The 17,351-nt window shown below is 42.8% G+C and overlaps 1 protein-coding gene across 1 annotated transcript in view; it reads right to left on the bottom strand.

The window, feature by feature from the left end:
* Positions 1 to 3,543: 3,543 nt before the first annotated feature.
* Positions 3,544 to 17,351, bottom strand: part of LOC147748085 (heme oxygenase 1-like) — a 54,228-nt gene continuing 40,420 nt past the window's right edge. Inside the window, exon 5 of the mRNA XM_086958525.1 lies at positions 3,544 to 4,520. Within this exon, the coding sequence (XP_086814651.1) occupies positions 4,381 to 4,520 (140 nt within the window). The 3' untranslated portion in view covers positions 3,544 to 4,380. The remainder of the gene's footprint in view (positions 4,521 to 17,351) is intronic.

Consider the following 17,351-nt stretch of genomic DNA (forward strand, 5'->3'; position numbering starts at 1 on the left):
CAACCCAAACATGGATTCAAGGGTTTTCGTCAGGACCGTAGGTGATTTGAACTGGGTGGTCCGCCCACGCTAAGGAGCGTCCTGCCCTAGTTCAATTTAGAGATCTTAAATAGGGATCTCGTGCAAAAAGGTGCGTTTTTCACTTTTGAAAAAACCTGTGAAAAGACAGGGAAACAAAAAACAGGAAGGGGTCACACACAGGGGTAGACAAAATGGATTGTACCACATGTAACATATATAATCATGATTATTTAGGAACAATCATAATATCCACGTGTGGAATCATACCAGCATATCACTATCGTGATTAGAACATATCTACTGCGTGGGTGGCAACAGAAATATAGTGATAAATGCCGGGAGGTGCCTTTCAATCAAAGGGCAGCCGCCAAATGAGAGGTGTCGAAATGGTTTGGCGTCTGGGATACGTGAAAATCAGGGGTCGATAAATGGGAGAGTGACCTGTTAGCGTGCTGCGCTGTGAACGGCTGCCAAATAATTGTGAGCAGTCGTGAGAAAAAACCGTCTCAATAGTATTGAGGCGGCTGGTTATTCAGTGCTTACGCTTGAAAGCGAAACTCTCGCTTCATAGGCACCAGCGTTACCAAGTGGACAGGATTCCGTTCTCCTGTAGGTGAAAAAACAAGTTTCCAGTGTCAGCGCTGTGATCAAAGCGCATTGACAATCGAGTATTGCCCCAAGAAGAAATAGTAAATAATACAGGCGGTCGTTCCCGCTTAGCGATCCTTCAAGTGTACTTACTTGTCGCTTCTGTTCATCAGACCGATTAACCTACTTGGTTCTTGCTCGGCGTGCCCCGTGGAGTGTCTCCGGTGCCTGTTTGCCGGTAATGTGAACACTTCCTCGTTGGGCGTGGCCGGGTCACGTGTGGTGAGCACGTGATCCGGAGATGGCCAATCACAATCTTCGGTGAACACTGTTGTAGGACTTGCCCGAGTCAAGCAATGTATACATTGCCATGGAAACAGGTGCAGTGATCTCGGGCGGACAGCGCTCGCGTTGCTTAGCTATATTTCTTGGGTATTTTTATCGTGTTTCTAAGCACATACATGGGAGTCTTGGCAGACAAAATCTAAGGGTCCTAAAGTGGTTGGTTAGTGTATGACACAGTGAGGTTGCACTACCGCACCATATTATACACCCCATTTTTAACAGCATAGTATAGTTTGATCACAGCTAGCTTCATCTGCCTAAATCAGCACAAAAAAAGGGATTCCCTAATGTGAGCGGCTAGTAAGTCTAGCAGTCACAAACAAAGTAAAAGCAAAAGTAGGACACCCTCCAGACATATTCTTTTTAAGTAGACTGAGTGCAGAAGGGTGCTATCTATTCCCAAAGCCTCATACTTAGTCCATAGAGTAAGAGTTGCTTTGTTAGTCTTGTCAAAACATTGCTGTGATGTTAAAAAAGTAGCAACAGAGCACAGGATTTGGCAACTATGTAGAATTCAGGTCAAACCATGAAAAGATGATGAACCTTCCAGTAGAAAATCCCAGTATTTAAGGAGTAGATTTTAATCCTGATCCCGTGGGCTCAGTTCAGTCAACTATATTTTGGCCAAGGTCTTTGCACATTCCCATAAGGTTATGCCGGAGTAGCATATGAAATAACACGCAGACCTTTTACACGTACTATTAGTCTCCCATGCCTCAGTCAGTTATGCCAGACTGATTATGTAGTCGACTGAGAGACCTCACCTGCCAACTGAGGTACCTTTTTAGCAAATAATCTAGTAAACCCACTGGGATCTTCAATTGCTTTAGACCACATAATAAACCGCGAATCATTTTAACATAATCAATTCCTATTGAGGGTGCTAATGTTCTTGCCTAAAGTACACAATTAATGGTACCTTACAGTGACCGACCACCAATCCACACCGATTGCTCTGCAAAATGGACATATAGGTATACTCTCAGTCACTCTACCACCATCACCCAGAAAGCTCTCAGGTGATTTATCAGGATATCTGCAGGATGAAGATTATTAAGAAGCAACAGTTTTGACAATTAATATTTAGAAACCTCAAATGTTTGTACACCGAAGCAAAAATAAAGGAAGTTTATCGTACACCAAAGATCAATACTTGTAAATGTGAGTAAACAGTTTCAGTTCACAATCGGACAAAAAGCAGTGACAGTGTGGCAGGGACCCAAATTTAAATAACATGGTTCAACCTTGCAATTACCATCAATCCTCTGTGCATGCCCTGTTCCTGCGCTGATTTCTTTCCCCCTTAGTGGATAGATCTTTTGCACTGTATTTTGACTCAAGGAGCTATTTCGGCATCACAAGTCAAATTACAATTCCAGGTTCAGTCAATGATGAGAGTTTGAATTAGTTTTAAAGGTTTTATTTCTCATTAAGAGAAAATATGTTTCTTTTTCTTTATTCAAAATTAGTTCATCAGTTCAAATCAGTCTACAGAAAATATCATAACAGTATGGTTAGATCAAGTCATCCAACAAAGGCATCAGTGTGTTCCATAAAAGAATAACAAACATATTCTAAAGAACAGGACCAGGATTCAGAATGAGTAGAACCCATGAAGAGTCCTAATTCAATGGAAAAGAGTGAGACCAAGAGAGCATAAAGCTCAAAGCCAAATCAAAGCAGCAGAACTTCCCATATAGAGCTGTTTGTGAAACTCAGCCGCGTCTCAGTTATAAGAGCAAGTGACCATACAGTTGCAGTAGCAATCTGTAAAACAAAGCATCAAAAATAAAGTAATGAACAGAAGCAGCAGTAGTCACAACCGTCAGTCTAGTGCAAGGGAATGGGTAAGGAATGCTAACACTACCCTAGGAACACGCACTAACATAAAATACATGAACACATGTTGCAGACATTGTACCAGGGATGTATGACGTTACAACGCATGCTTTTATCACGCATGCTGTTACAACGCCAGTTTTACAACGCAAACCTTTACAACGCATAGCGCTTTGGGGTGCTGGATAGTGAATAGTTTAATTTACTATTCCAACTCCAGTCCCCGTAGCCACTAGGGAAGGTGTTGGATAGTAAATTAAATCTATTCCCTATCCTAGAGCGCCCCCCAGCGCAATGTGTTGTAATGGTTGTCGTTGTAAAACCTGCGTTGTAATAGCATTGCGTTGTAAAACTTTTGTTGTAAAAGATGTTTTCCTTGTAGCAGGCTTCTTTCTTGCTGGTCCAATCAGAAATCATCACTCGTCCATGAGCAGGTTCAGCTCTTCTTTTCCTACGAAGTAGCAAGCAGCTAGCACATTTTTCTCACAAGGTTAGTTAAAGGTGTCTTTGACATAAGGGCCCCTAGAAACATAAGTGGCAGTTCCAATATGCATCAAGCATCATTTCTGACCTTCTAGGGTTAGATGTTTCAATTGCATGAACAATAGACTATATTAAAGATAAGGAAATGTAATTTGCAATGCCACTATTAGGTGATGCATTTCATTTATCATGAACAAGAATTATTGACTGAAGTGCACAGCTATTCTATTCAGCATTATGTGAAAGTAAAAAATAGGAAGCTGAGCTAATGTGAATGATCTGGCACCTTGCAAAAATAATACATTTTATTTAACCAGAATATTCTGCAGTTATGATGAATATTTTTTAAGCATGTCACATTAAGGTCAAATTTCTTGCAGTGCACAGATGTCAATGTTGTCAAGTTAGCATTTCTATGGTCTGGTGGCTCAGTGGACTAATGCATCCACTGAAGGATCCTGTGAGTTGGGTAACAATGACCATCTGTTATTCAGCGCCAAGACAAATGCACGTGTTATGTTTTTATGGTCTATTCTAATAACTTCGACTGACTGCCTAGTTTAGCTTGCACATTTTAAATGTGTGTCATTTTTTACCTTTACATGTGCACGTTAATCACTACACATCCAGCAGTTATTCTAATTAATTTGCATTTAAATTTGTTAGACTTCCTCAGCACTACAGTGATTGGGTTTATAAAAAAGGGGTTCATCTTTTTTTTAAAGAAATAAAAAAATCACCCAGGTCAGAGACCATAGACAGGTTACGATATATGTAATTTGATTAGAAACAAACACACAAAAATACGAATACAAAAAAGAATATTAAAAGCAATACACACACACACACACACACACTAACGTATGTACAAAAACGTGGAGCATCCTGATGGAATGACAAAATGTTCAGTCCAGTTTGATTGGGGGGATCTATTGTTCACATGCCAGGGCTGCTGATCTCTCCAGGGCCCTGGCTTTGTAACAGTCACGTGGTCTTGGTGCTCAACCTGAGCAAGAGTGTCTCTCCCTTTCATACCCTCTAGCCTAAGAAAGATCTGGCCAAACTGGCCCTGCACCTCCAGGTCAGGCAGGTGGATCAGCAGGCTCAGATGGTGTACATGCAGACAGCTACTACCACAAGCAAAAAGGCAGCCAAGACACCCCAGTGCAGCGGAGAAGTGTCAGAGGTGGACTCATGAGACGACATCCCAATCTTCTCCTTCCTGTATGTTGCTGGTCTAGACCCTAAAGCAAATAAAAGCAAAAAAGGTGATTAGTTATTCGTTTTTTTGGGTGATCTCAGAATCACATTTTACAATTTTATTAGTTTATTAAGTATTGATTTTGCATGATTAATTTTGACGGGTTTACACTTATGGAATGCAGTGAGTCTAGGTGAGTTAAAATGTATGTTGACTGACTATGAGACAGGACGTGCAACTTTATAGTTTTTGTGAATGTCGGGTTGGTATTCTAGGCAAGGCGATTAGTTGATGCTGTCAATATCTGCCAACTGGTTACTTCACTGCTGTTTAAATATATTTTCTTCCCAGTATAATTCACAGTGCAGGATTTCACAATCAATTGTTTGGATCTATGTTGTGAGATGCTTTTGTCCTTCTGTTTGATTGTAGCAATCAGGATGTTATTATTGGTTTAGCTGGTTTGATCTCCAAGATCAGGTTTGAATTCAAGGTTGTTACAGAGAGAAGGCCAACCGATGGTAGTTTCTCCAAAATACATATCCCTGTTAAAAGGAGCAGGCGCGATTCCGAAGACCAACTGCACCCAATTTTCTTTCGTTCCATCCATGAGTTGAGTGAGTTTTGGTCAAGACCACCATCTCCTGAATGCATCCACCACATTCTCTCTATCTTGTTTCCCCTGGTGTCTGTTTTCTATCCCTCCGGTCATCTTAGTGCTTTCAGACAATATTCGGATGGAGTAATAGTACTACATAAATACTCCAGTGTGCAAATTAACTGTTTACTGCACACTGAAGTTCTAGCAATTCTGTAACTCACCTGAAGGATAATGATAAGCATTTTCTACCCACAGGCATTTTCCATTGGAGGGTGGTTTTTATTATAAAATAGGATTATTCCATATTTTAAATAACCTGTGATGATTAGGTTTTGTCCTAAAAGTGATAGTGATGCAACAGCAAACCCCATAAAACAGCTGGCAAGCACTAGCGCTTATATGTCAACAAGTAAGAACAGGGATAGCCAAAAGGGCCAGTGTGTAGTCCTTCAATTGACTGAATTGAAACTGCTCAACACCTGAGAGAACACAATCTGGAGGGCAGGGGGCTCAGGAAGGCCGAACCATGGCAGCAGATTTGTATGAAAACAGATAAGACATACTTATCAACAACTCATTTATTAAATGGGATACATTTACATATTCCATGTTTGGCCTGATAATCTGGCATGGATCTGCCACTTCTAGACATATACTGGATCCTCCTGCTCCATATTTTGCACATGCGAAGACCTGCATATCCAGAAACCTAAGTTTGTCTGCTCGTATTTGTTTTTCGGCATCACTGGTAGGGCACATTTAAAAATACCTTTCTTCAAAGTGTAGCGTCTTGTGAGTTTATGATGGAACCGTTTTTGCTACGAACGGACTCCATAGAGCTGTGACATAGGTGTCAGAGCGGAACACAATGAAAGCTTGCTTTAGAATGTAGAGTTCGAAATAATACGTACACAAATAAAGACGTGTAATACTAAACTCCATGTGAGGCGTAGTTATTGGTGGGTACCCAGGCTGGAGAAGACGCTACAACTGGTGACGAGATATGGGATACGTAACCCGAAGAACGACATGCTCTCCCAGATAGTTTGCTGTGGTCCATTCAAACTGCTTTTGCATGCAACATGTCTTGCTGTCGAAATACAGAATCAACGCATCATGCATGTGTAGACAAAGTGCAACTCCAGCCGCTGTAAAACAGTTGCAATGAATCTACACATCATTGGCTGAGAACCTGTTGGTCAGTTCATGCTTAAAAGTACTGCTGTGCCACACAAGATAAAGTTCTACACTATTTGGAGTGTTATTGCTGAAGTTGTATTCAACCAGGTTTACAGAAAGAAGTAGCTGATAATCAGCACTTTCCCAATAACGCTGCGAACAGAATCACTGCCAGGCAGTGATCAACTAAGTATCAGGAAATGTAAATTGACTTTTAGAAGATAAGAAATAAATGACTTACCAAATCCATTAAAGAGAGTCATTATACCACAGCACTTGGTGAAGTGGTTCAGGCAGAAGTGCCAGGGGTCGTGTTTACTGAGCCATCAATACCTAAAGTGGCCAGCCACCAAAACTGTCAATTGGGGCTCAGAACAACTTCACAGGTCTTCGAAGAATAAAGAGTGCCTTTCGGAATAGAGACATTTTTCAGATGGCTGCGAAGAAAGTCACGTTTCCAGCTATCATTAAAAATGATTCAGAGACCAGCAAGTTGCAAGGTCTCAAATATGAGATCCCTAAACCAAATCCCAGGAATCCCCTAGCGGTGTCATTAAGTTCCACACTGGTCTACAACGTTGTTGAGGTGCTGAAACCACCACCACCTTTTGATACAGCCAAAGACTAAAATATCGGAGATAGATGACTGCTTAGATAGAGACATTTGATGATTTCATTGATGCACTTAAAGAGACAGACAACAAAAAGATTATCAAATATCACAAAAATCTTGCTGGTGATGGTGTGAAGGATCTAGGTTCAAAGATCTAGGATCAAACGATTCAATGACCATTAAACCAGCTGATAAGGGCAGAGCCATAGTGATCATGAACAGCATAGGTTACCATCAGGATGCCTCCACCAATGAACTGATCACCATTACTACCAGTGGTTACAAGTTGACCCTACTCAGAGACTACAGAAAACCATCAAGACCCTGGTGGAGAGAGGATATCAAGCGGATGTATTACAAAGAGTGAATCAGAGTTCTTACAACCAATTCAACCCAAGGTCCCTTATTTCTATATACTCCCAAAGATTCATAAACCGGCTAGGCCCCCTCCTGGAAGACCGACAGTGTCAAGGATTGGCTCATATTTGGAGCTTTTATCACAATTTGTGGTTTGCTTCCTGCGACCCTGGGTATCACAGATGCCATCCTACCTCCAGGATACAAAGCATGTTCTGAACACACTACAGACATTACTTTCCATCCCATGAGACAGCTACTAGTCTCCTATGATTTAGAATCTCTATACACCAATATTCCGCAAGATGACACATTGAGGACCATTGGAGATCTTCTTAGCTCTAGAATACTAGAAGATATGACACCTAAAGCGTTCATACTAGAATGTGCAACCATTGCAATGAAAAGGAACTTTTTCCAGTATAAATATCACCTTTACTGGCAGACAAATGGGACTTCAAAGGGGAGCACTTTTGCCCCTAGCACGGCAAACCTGTACAAGCACAGCTTTGAAATATTGTGTATCTACCCTCCAAACAATCCATATAAGGAAAACTTTTAAATCTGGAAGAGGTATATAGACAATATTTTGGTGATCTGGGAAGGTGACAGAGACTCTCCAGGCATTCTGAAGCTGGTTGAATACCAGGAACCCCAATCGCAGATACACCTGCGAATACAGTACAGACTCCTTACCATTTTGGATCTCTTGTTCTACCCGGATGGTGGATCTATTCAGAACTCTCTAGTAAGCCTACGGCTAGGAACTCTCTTCTGAGTTATAATAGTTTTCATCCCCACGCACTGAGGGACAATCTACCAGTAGGGCAATTTTTGAGACTAAGGAGGAACTGTACTGAAGTAAGAAAGTTCAAACAACATGCAACAACACTCACAAACAACTTGTTCCAGAGAGCCTACCCAGAATATCTAATCAATAGAGCAGCAAAACGTGCCAGAAATAACTATAGGGACGCCCTACTAGAGACAAACACTAAACAACGTGATGACAGACTAGTCTGTGTAGGGACTAATATTCACTTCACTAACACAGTAAAGAGAATTGTAAAAAAAAAACCTGGCATATATTGAATACAGGTGAAAAAAATATGAATTGTCCACTGTTTGCACACAAACGCAGCAAGAACATCAAAGACATGGTAGTCCATACAAGACCACGGTTAGAACAAACTCAGTCAACACAAAATACACTTTGGTCTCTACTGCCGGTGAGGGGACACTTTCCATGTGGTTCATGTTCATTATGCCCATACACCATAACAACAACTCAGATTGATGTAGGGTTAAGGACACCATGGGAACTCTCCAAGCATGCAAACTGTAACCCCAAAGGAGTAATATACTAATTGAGATGCCCTTGCAGACTGAATTACGCTGGGATGATGACTCGCAAGGTACGCGCAAGGATTGTTGAACACCGCAACTCTTTACAGTGTAAGAAAAACAATACAAAGCTGACTAGACACTTCTTGGAGGTAGCCCACACTGAGAATGATATCACATGGCTGGTGTTAGACAAACCTAATTACACCATCACCATGGGGACTTTGGAGTCAGTTTTCTTCTATAGAGAACAACGCTGGGTCTACAGGCTTAAAAGTGATAGTCAAGGGCTTAATGATGACATACCCTGGACAAGCCTGGAACACTGACGTTCTAACATCCCTCAGCTAGATGGCATGTAGTGTATGTCACACAGCACTTTGTAATCGAACATTCTAATAGGGTATAATTGACCTAAGATACACCAGGCATTGGGCTTGGCTACTTGCCAGCCCACCCCCTATATTATATTAAATGCAGGAGATTCATAAGAATGTAGACGCGAGCAAGTTTCCCTAGTTTTAACTCAGCTTCATACAAACCGTGACCATAAAGGAGCTCACCATCCTCCACTCCAGTTGGACAGGTCACTTGTAAGAATGTTTAAGTGAGAAAGTATCCCTAGAGCTTATTTAGCTCCATACAACCATAGCTTCATAAGCTTACCACCGTCCACTCTTGTTGGAGAGGTTACCCTCCACGTACCAGAAGGCCACCTTTTATAAATCTGAGGTTTCCCTGACATCATGTGGCCTCAGGAGTTATGGCTGCCTGAGGTGTCTGATTTTCAGGACACTGAGTTTGCCTTATGCATTGCTCGCACACTTTTTTCTATTGGGTGTGTGTTTTTTTCGAGTCCCTCACTCTTTTCAGGTTACCGTAACTGTAGCAAAATTACACTTCTCATGATCCCAGTGACGTCACGTGCATTACGTAGACGCCAAGGACGCAGTCCACGTGGTGTGGGTGGGCTTGACTGCCTAAATAACAGCCACTGGCGCTAGCGGAGCTCGCCCTCGCCAGCACACCAGGCAGACGGAGGCAAACAATGATAAGTAAGTCCCCTATTGGGAGACTGCTACCATCTGATATGAGACACTCGTTGGTCCACCGGTTACCGGTGGACTCGAGAGCCTCCATATGCCACTACAGCTTCTGATCGCCCAGCATGATGCCTCCACTTCATGCTCCTAGCCCAACTGTATCAGCCTTGTGTTTCAAAAGTTGACACTTAAAAACTTTTTCTGATGAAATCACCAATGTTATCCTATGGAAGGAAATTCAATTTGCAGGTAAAGTACTTTATCGTTAATTTTCTTACTCAGTGTTGGATACCTAGTTTCAGCACTGGGTCATTTCCTGAAAACAGTTGAGAAAATGTGTTTTGGTTAATCAGGTGATTTTTAAGGAATATTTCCAGTTCTCAAAAGTCAACACTTAGAAACTTTTTGTGAGAAAAAGTGTCAATGTTATTCAATGAGGAAAAATGAGTTATCGGTTTGAAGGTAAGTAATCGGTCTTTTGAGTTAGAGTTCTGGGGTTAGACTCAGGGGTCTCCCAGGGTCAGTGATGCACTGTTGTTGCACCCTCAGCGGCACTCGGGCAGCCGAGTGCAGAGTGTTGAGACCCAAAGTTATCCTTTGGAGGATAGGGCGCTCTGCTTAGTGGCGGCTGGCAAGCAGGCCACAGGGTTGGGGTAGCACAGCTCCTAGGGTTAAGCTCAGGACACGCTGGGGACCAAGTTAGCACCAAAGGGGCACCCTCAGCGGCGCTAGGGCAGCCGGGTGCAGGGTGCCATTTTGAGATTGGGTGCCCTGTTGTTTTCAATGGAGATTCTCCGGGACAAAGAAACACTGCAGGCTCGGGGACGAGGATCTTCCTGGAGCGACCAACACTTCGAGGGGTAGGTTGGTATGTAGAGGGTTGGTTAGGCACCGCTGGGTTGGGCACACAAGGCCGTGGGGCGTCGGGTGCAGGGGTGCCTTTTGACGCGGATTTTCTTACCCGCTCTGGTTGCGGTAGGGGGGTCCTCTGGATTGAGGCTGCAGGCGTCATCTGGAGGCTTGAAGCAGGTCAGTGGTCGCCGGATTTCGGGTCAGGATCGCCGGGGGGGACCTCCTTGTGGTGTTTGTTCACTCAAACACGGGCCGGGCTCAGTGGGTGCAGAGGGTGCTGGGTACACGGTTCCTAGTTGGCACCAGAAGCTGCAGTTTAAACACGTCCGGTGTTTAGGGAGAAACAGCTTGGAAAGTGGTTGCAGGCAGGTCCTCCGGGGTTTTTGAGGTTGCTGGCGCTGGACACACCAGGATTTCACAGGAGCAGGTTTGAGGGGAGACAGGCCTGTAGGGGGCGTTGTCCTCTTGTTAGCTCTGCATGGCTTCTCGTACCTCTTCTTTTCTTGTTGTTGCTGGATCTGAGGAAGGAAGGTTCAGGGTGCTCCTAGATACTACATTTAGGGGCGTTACTGGTAGGCAAAGGTCAGGGACCAATGGGTCCCTTCCTTGGGGTGCGCACACCCCCTATTCTGCCACTCTCCAGTGGGATGGGGGCAGGAGCCTGTCCCTGGTTGGCTGGGTCCCCCCATCCTCAAGATGGCGGGGACTCGAGGTTTTGCTTCACCTCGCCTCCCCCACATTAGGGGTGGAGTTGGCAGAGGTGGCACACCTCTCTTCCCCACTTGTTTTTCCTGCCGGTTCTCCTGCCCAAAGTGGAGGGTAGAACCAGTGGGGCCAGTTGCTGAAAGCAGCAAATGGTCTGGAGAGGCTCACAAAGGCGGCATGCCTTTGAAGCTTTCCCTTCGTGAACCCTGCCCATCCTGAGGGTGGGGGCTTGGCACCCCTTCCCAGGATGTGCATTGTTTCAGGCCTCCGAGAGCAGCAAGCTCTCGACCCAGGGGTCCAGAAACATGTCGGGTGGTAGCAGCCTAGGCAGGCACTCATTCAGGTCACTAGGAGTTGGTCGAGTTTCAGGGGGCATCTCTAAGATGCCCTCTGTCGTGCATTTTACATTAAATCCCACACTGGCATCAGCGTGGGTTTAATGTGCTGAGAAGTTTGATACCAAACTTCTCAGTTTTCAGTGTAGCCATTATGGTGCTGTGGAGTTCGTAATGACAAACTCCCAGCACCATATACTCTTAATGGCAGCACTGCACTTACAGTGCCCATGAATTGACATGGGTACTGTAGGGGTACAGGGCTCATGCACCTGTACCCTCACCACTGGCATAGGGCACCCAGCTAGAGGGGTGACTGATCTGTGCCAGGCCAGTGGTTTGTGGGCATGGCACACAGGAATGTGTGCCATGTCGACTCTTCACTTTGTTTTGCACCAAGACATGCAGCCTGCCAAGGCAGTGTGTGAGTGTCAGGGTACAGGGCCCCTAAGGATGGCACAATAAGTGCTGCAGTCCTTAGAGGTCTTCCCTGGTCACAGTGCCCTGGGTTACCTGTTGTACCATTTACCAGGGACTGACCTGTGGCCAGAGATGCCAATTGGGTTAGTTTTTGGGAGAGAACACAGGCCCTGGGAACCTGATTGGCAGAAACCCAGGGCACACCAGGGAAAAGTGCATCAGTAGTCTATGTAGGAAAGTGGGTTTCTGTTGCAGTAACCCCCCCACTTTTTGCCACTCAGATACTCTTAACAAGTCAGAACTCCCTGAGCGTGTATAGTAGAGATTAACCATCAATTTCTTTGGTCCACTCGTTAATGGACATCAGCTGATGGTAATCGTGGATGAATACTTACATTTTCCATTAATAGCAGATATCTCATCCACAAATCACAAGCGAGTCATTCAGAGAGTAGATGGCATCTTTACGACATGGGGTGTTCCAGCCGTTGTAAAGTCTGATAATGGCTCACCTTTTAACAGTCGGGAATTCAAGGATTTTGTGGAGCATTTGAACATAAAGCATGAGAAGAGTACACCTTTATGGCTGCTGTCAAACTGACTCATTTAGGGCTAGATGTAGGTAAATCAGATTTACCGATTCATAAATACCGAATTTTACCGATTCGGTATTCATGAATCGGTAAATCTGATGTAGGTAATTATTCGGTAACAAATACCGAATCGGTAGGATTCGGTATTTACCGATTCAGTAATTACCGAATCGGGATTTGCCATTGGTTCCTATGGGCCTTGAAGCCCATAGGAATCAATGGCAAATACTGATTCGTAATTACAGAATCGGTAAAAATACCGAATTGCCAAGGGGGACAGGGTGTCACTTTGACACCCTGTTGCTCCCCTGTTTGTGGCTTGTGTGCCATGTGACACACAGACATGCCCTTAGGGCATGTCTGTGTGCCACATGGCACAGGTGAACATGCACAGATGAGAATGTACACAGGAATTCGTTATTTACCATGCAATAGTATTACATGGTAAATAACAAAATCTTAGGGGCCTTTGGCACTGTTTTCAGTGCCACCTACATATTGATTTACAGAATCTGTAAATATACCGATGCGGTATTTTACCGATTCTGTAAATTTACAGAATCTGTAAATTTACCGATTCTGTAAATCAAAGGCCTCCTACATTACAAAACCCAAATACCGGTCGGTAACGCCCGAAATCGGCCGTTACCAACCTGTATTTGGTCTCCTACATCTGGCCCTTAGTGTTTTATGAGTATGCTAAATAAGGCAGTACAGCGTGCCACTCTTGAGAGGCTCAGTTTAAAAACTGCATTGAATTCTACTCTTCAAGCCTATCGTTTAACACCTCACTCGACCACATGCAAAAGTTCTGCAACTCTGAGGTTTGGGAGAGCAATGACCACCAAGTAACCACAATTGTCCAACAAAAGACATGGAAATGAGAACACAACTTGTACAAAGGACTTGTTTAATAAGCAGGACATTAAAGCCTATGCAGACAACAGGCAACATGCAAAGAACATCGTATTTAAGAGAGGAGATCTATTTATCTCCTGACAAATGCGCAGAGGGAAATCAGATGCTCCATATGAAGATGAACCTTTCCATGCAGGTCCACCAAGTGACACACGGAGACTGCTCATCGTCCTGAAAAGTCTGTTACCAGAGACTCTTCTCACTTTCTGCATTTGATTAATCGGTCTTCTGATCGAGATGGTGAAGGAAAGACTGAACATGAAAGCTCATTGAATGCTGTTACCTCTTCACCGTCTTCGTAACATCTCTGACACTGAAGATGACAGCTCCCAGCTTCCAGTACATATATATATATATATATATATATATATATGTAATTAATTTAATGCTGAGATGGATAGGTTAGCCATTAATTTTCTTGATGTGCATATCAAAATAGTGAGCAATAAAGTAGTAACAAATTTACATCACAAAAGTACTGCTGGTAATTCAACCCTGCATGCCGCCAGCTTCCATCCACACCATATTATAAAAAGTATCCCATATGGAGAATTCTTGAGGCTGTGTAGGATTTGTAGTACTGATCAAGAATTCCATTGTTGCACAGGAGAGGCCACGTTCAGATTCAATGAAAGATGGTATGACAAACGCATAATTCAACAAGCCTTAGAGAAAGTGAGGATCATTTCAAAGGACAATTTGTTGCCTTTAGAACTAGAATCCCAGTCCAACCATGATAAACGAACCAGCGATGAAAGCCAAGGTGGGGCCAAATCTGAGGTTCGCCTTATAACTACTTACAGTCGTCAACAGAGGCAGGTTTGGTAAATTGTTAACAGCAATTGGCCCATTGTTATGACAGACACTATCTTGGGGGAGCGTCAACCAGCGACACCCGCTCTCACTTTCAGACGAGCCATATCCATGAATAATGCCTTAGTGAGAACTAATCCTGAACTACCAATCCGATTGTCCACAACCAAAGGAAATTGGTTAACATTAAAACATGGGTTTTACAAGTGTAGCTTTTGCAGAGCATTTAAATTTGGAAAGAACACCTTTGAATATACCTCTGCATTTGGGAATAAAGCCACTCCATTGAAGGTTATATAAAACTGCAGGACTGAGTTCGCGGTATATGTCTTAACATGTACATGGGAATTTCAATACGTAGGCAGTACAAAGTTACAGGTACATGTCGGAATTCTGCAGCATCTACGGGCCATAGTCAATTCCAATTCGGCATTCCCCGTGGCCAGACACTTCAAAGCAGTACACAGCAACGTTTTGGATTGTCTAAGATAATTTGTGTTTAGAGCAGTGCCACCATTAAGGAGAGGAGGCAACAGGGAAAAACTCCTCAGACAACTCGAGTCCAAATTTATATTGGAACTTGATTCTAGAGCTCCAAATGGACTGAATCAGAGTGAAGATCTTCATAATGTTCTTTGAGCCCCTGCTAGCAGTGATGAGTTATCATAATTTGACAATAATGCATCTGTACATGTACAGCAATTGACCTGTGCCTCTCTGATACATCATGTAGCACTTCTGACATTTATTTAGCACTGACTTTCTTAACAACCAACATCAGCTGCCTTTAGTTTCCATTTATAAAATTGGTAACGATATTTATAAATATATACACTAATTTCATCTCAGAAGAGTTATGCCCTGTACATTCAATTTTGAGACACTTTGATAGCAGTGAACATTATGTATTTATTTATATATTTATAGAATGTTGGTGCTAGTGGATGAAAAAAACGTCTAAGGCTCATCTGTAGGATAGGAGCCTATTTCAAGCTGCGTTTCTGACAGCTCACTGAGTTTAAGGGATAGTTTCACTTTGCAAAGAGCACTTTAAGTAATCAAAGCACTTTAGGGAGAAAACAGATAAATAGCAAAATAGATTGATTTCGCACGTTGCACTTTATTGTTATATCGATTAGTATTGTCTAACACAATATTCCAGCTATGATTATTTGTCTGATCTATTCTCTTAGTCATTAATGTTGTCTCTGTTTTTCAGTATATTATGATGACATTTAATGCAATTTATTGAATATATTGTTAATAATGAAGGACCATGTAAAATATCTATTCAGATAATTATGCAATAATTGAAGAGCAACTACAAGGCATTCAAGCCGGACTAGGAATTTATTGTATAAGACAATTACTGGTTTATTGTGGTTTTATATTGGCCTTTAGTCTAACATTACAGGCAACTAGATTTATCACGTATATATCTGGAGAAAGATTTTCATTTGTCTGTGAATTCACGAGTAGTCTGTTTTTCATGAGCATGGTTACAATGAGTCACATGATGCGGAAGCGGAATATATAAGCTGTCTATGTAGCGTGTTGTATTATGTGAGCAAGGCCACCCAGGATGGCCGAAACGCATCATACTGCCATGTAAAAAAGAATAAAAACGTATTAAGGACGAATCTCTGGAGTCCGTGCCCCATATGTATATACACACACTGATTTGTAAAACAATTAATTTTTTTATTTAAAAGAGGGGAAGATGTAGTGTTTTGGGAGTTTTATGACGGAACCCTTTTGGCTCCGAACGGACTCTGTAGAGCTGTGGAATAGTGTCAGAGAGGAACGCAATGAAAGTTTGCTTCTGAATGTGGAGTTTGCAGTGACACGCACATGAATAAAGACGTGTAATACTAAGCTCTGTATGTGGCATAGTTATTGGCGGCCACAGAGGCTGCACTGAGCTGCTACTTTATGTGTTTCTGTCTACTCATACAAACGTTAAACATTAATCCCTCCAAGAAGTTGTGTTAGTTACTGCTCACCTGTCAGTGTTTTCATGTAGTCTATGTATGTCCAAGGAGCTCTCTTGTCAGGGGTGTAGCTTAGTCAGTGAGATTCAAAGGGGGTAAATCTCAAATGTCCCAACTAAAAAGCAGGGGCCTACAGGGTGGAGGAATGAGATGGTCAAGGAACAGGATGGGCTGTTTCCATGAAGGAGATGGGTTAGTACTGAATTGCATTAGGTGGACCTTTGCCTAGAGTGGCTCAGCGGGTGAAAAACAGTGGTGTGGAATGCTACTGCTAGCAGTTGCTACTAATTAGACTATTTCCAAGCATTCATCTCATCACCTTTTGGAAGTTTGATTGGCAGTAGTATGCCTGGACAGTTGAAACTAGCGCAGCTTTACAACCCTTCTACTGCCAAAGTTTTGAGTTGCAAAAAGTTTTACATTTGCAGCCATTCATTTTATAGGTCCATATTTGCTATGTTTTTTTGTAAACAAGTCACTATATATATTTAAGATCATAATCCAACACATGAACAAGTTAAAACCTCTTAGTGAAATGAGAATGATGAGAATAACCGACATATAAATTGCAGACTTGACTCAAGGCCTCCAGACCCAACTACTGAACCAAGCATTCATTCTAAGGAGTGTCACACCCTAAACACCCCCAATGTAGCTACGTCCCTGCCCACCACCTGGACCTAGTAGTTCTCCCTGGGAACTCTTCACTACGGTGTCGTACAACACAATGGCCTGAAGACCCTACCCAGGGATCACGTATTTTAAATGTATTTTCACTGCACTCACTATTCTTCATCTCTGCTACAAGAAGCCTTGATGGTAGAGTTTTCAAATCAGTGCATGTGAGCAGGGCTTCATGTTTCTAGTCTTCGCAGTTGACGAATCATTTTACCAAGTGACTGACGGTCCAATGTGTTAAACCAGAGTTGCAAATAGAGGAGGGCAAATTAATATGAAACCCAAGCCTTTGTTCATGCTTGGTTCTGGGAATCAGTGCTCTAGCCAAACTATGAAAATGTTTGGCATGTATATTGTGCAAGAAACATAATATAAAAATATGACACAATAATTTCAGAACATTCATGGCTCGCCTCCCAATGACAATGCCAT

The sequence above is a fragment of the Lissotriton vulgaris genome, chromosome 1_1, assembly GCF_964263255.1.
Source record: "Lissotriton vulgaris chromosome 1_1, aLisVul1.2, whole genome shotgun sequence".
In the NCBI taxonomy this organism is placed as follows: domain Eukaryota; kingdom Metazoa; phylum Chordata; class Amphibia; order Caudata; family Salamandridae; genus Lissotriton; species Lissotriton vulgaris.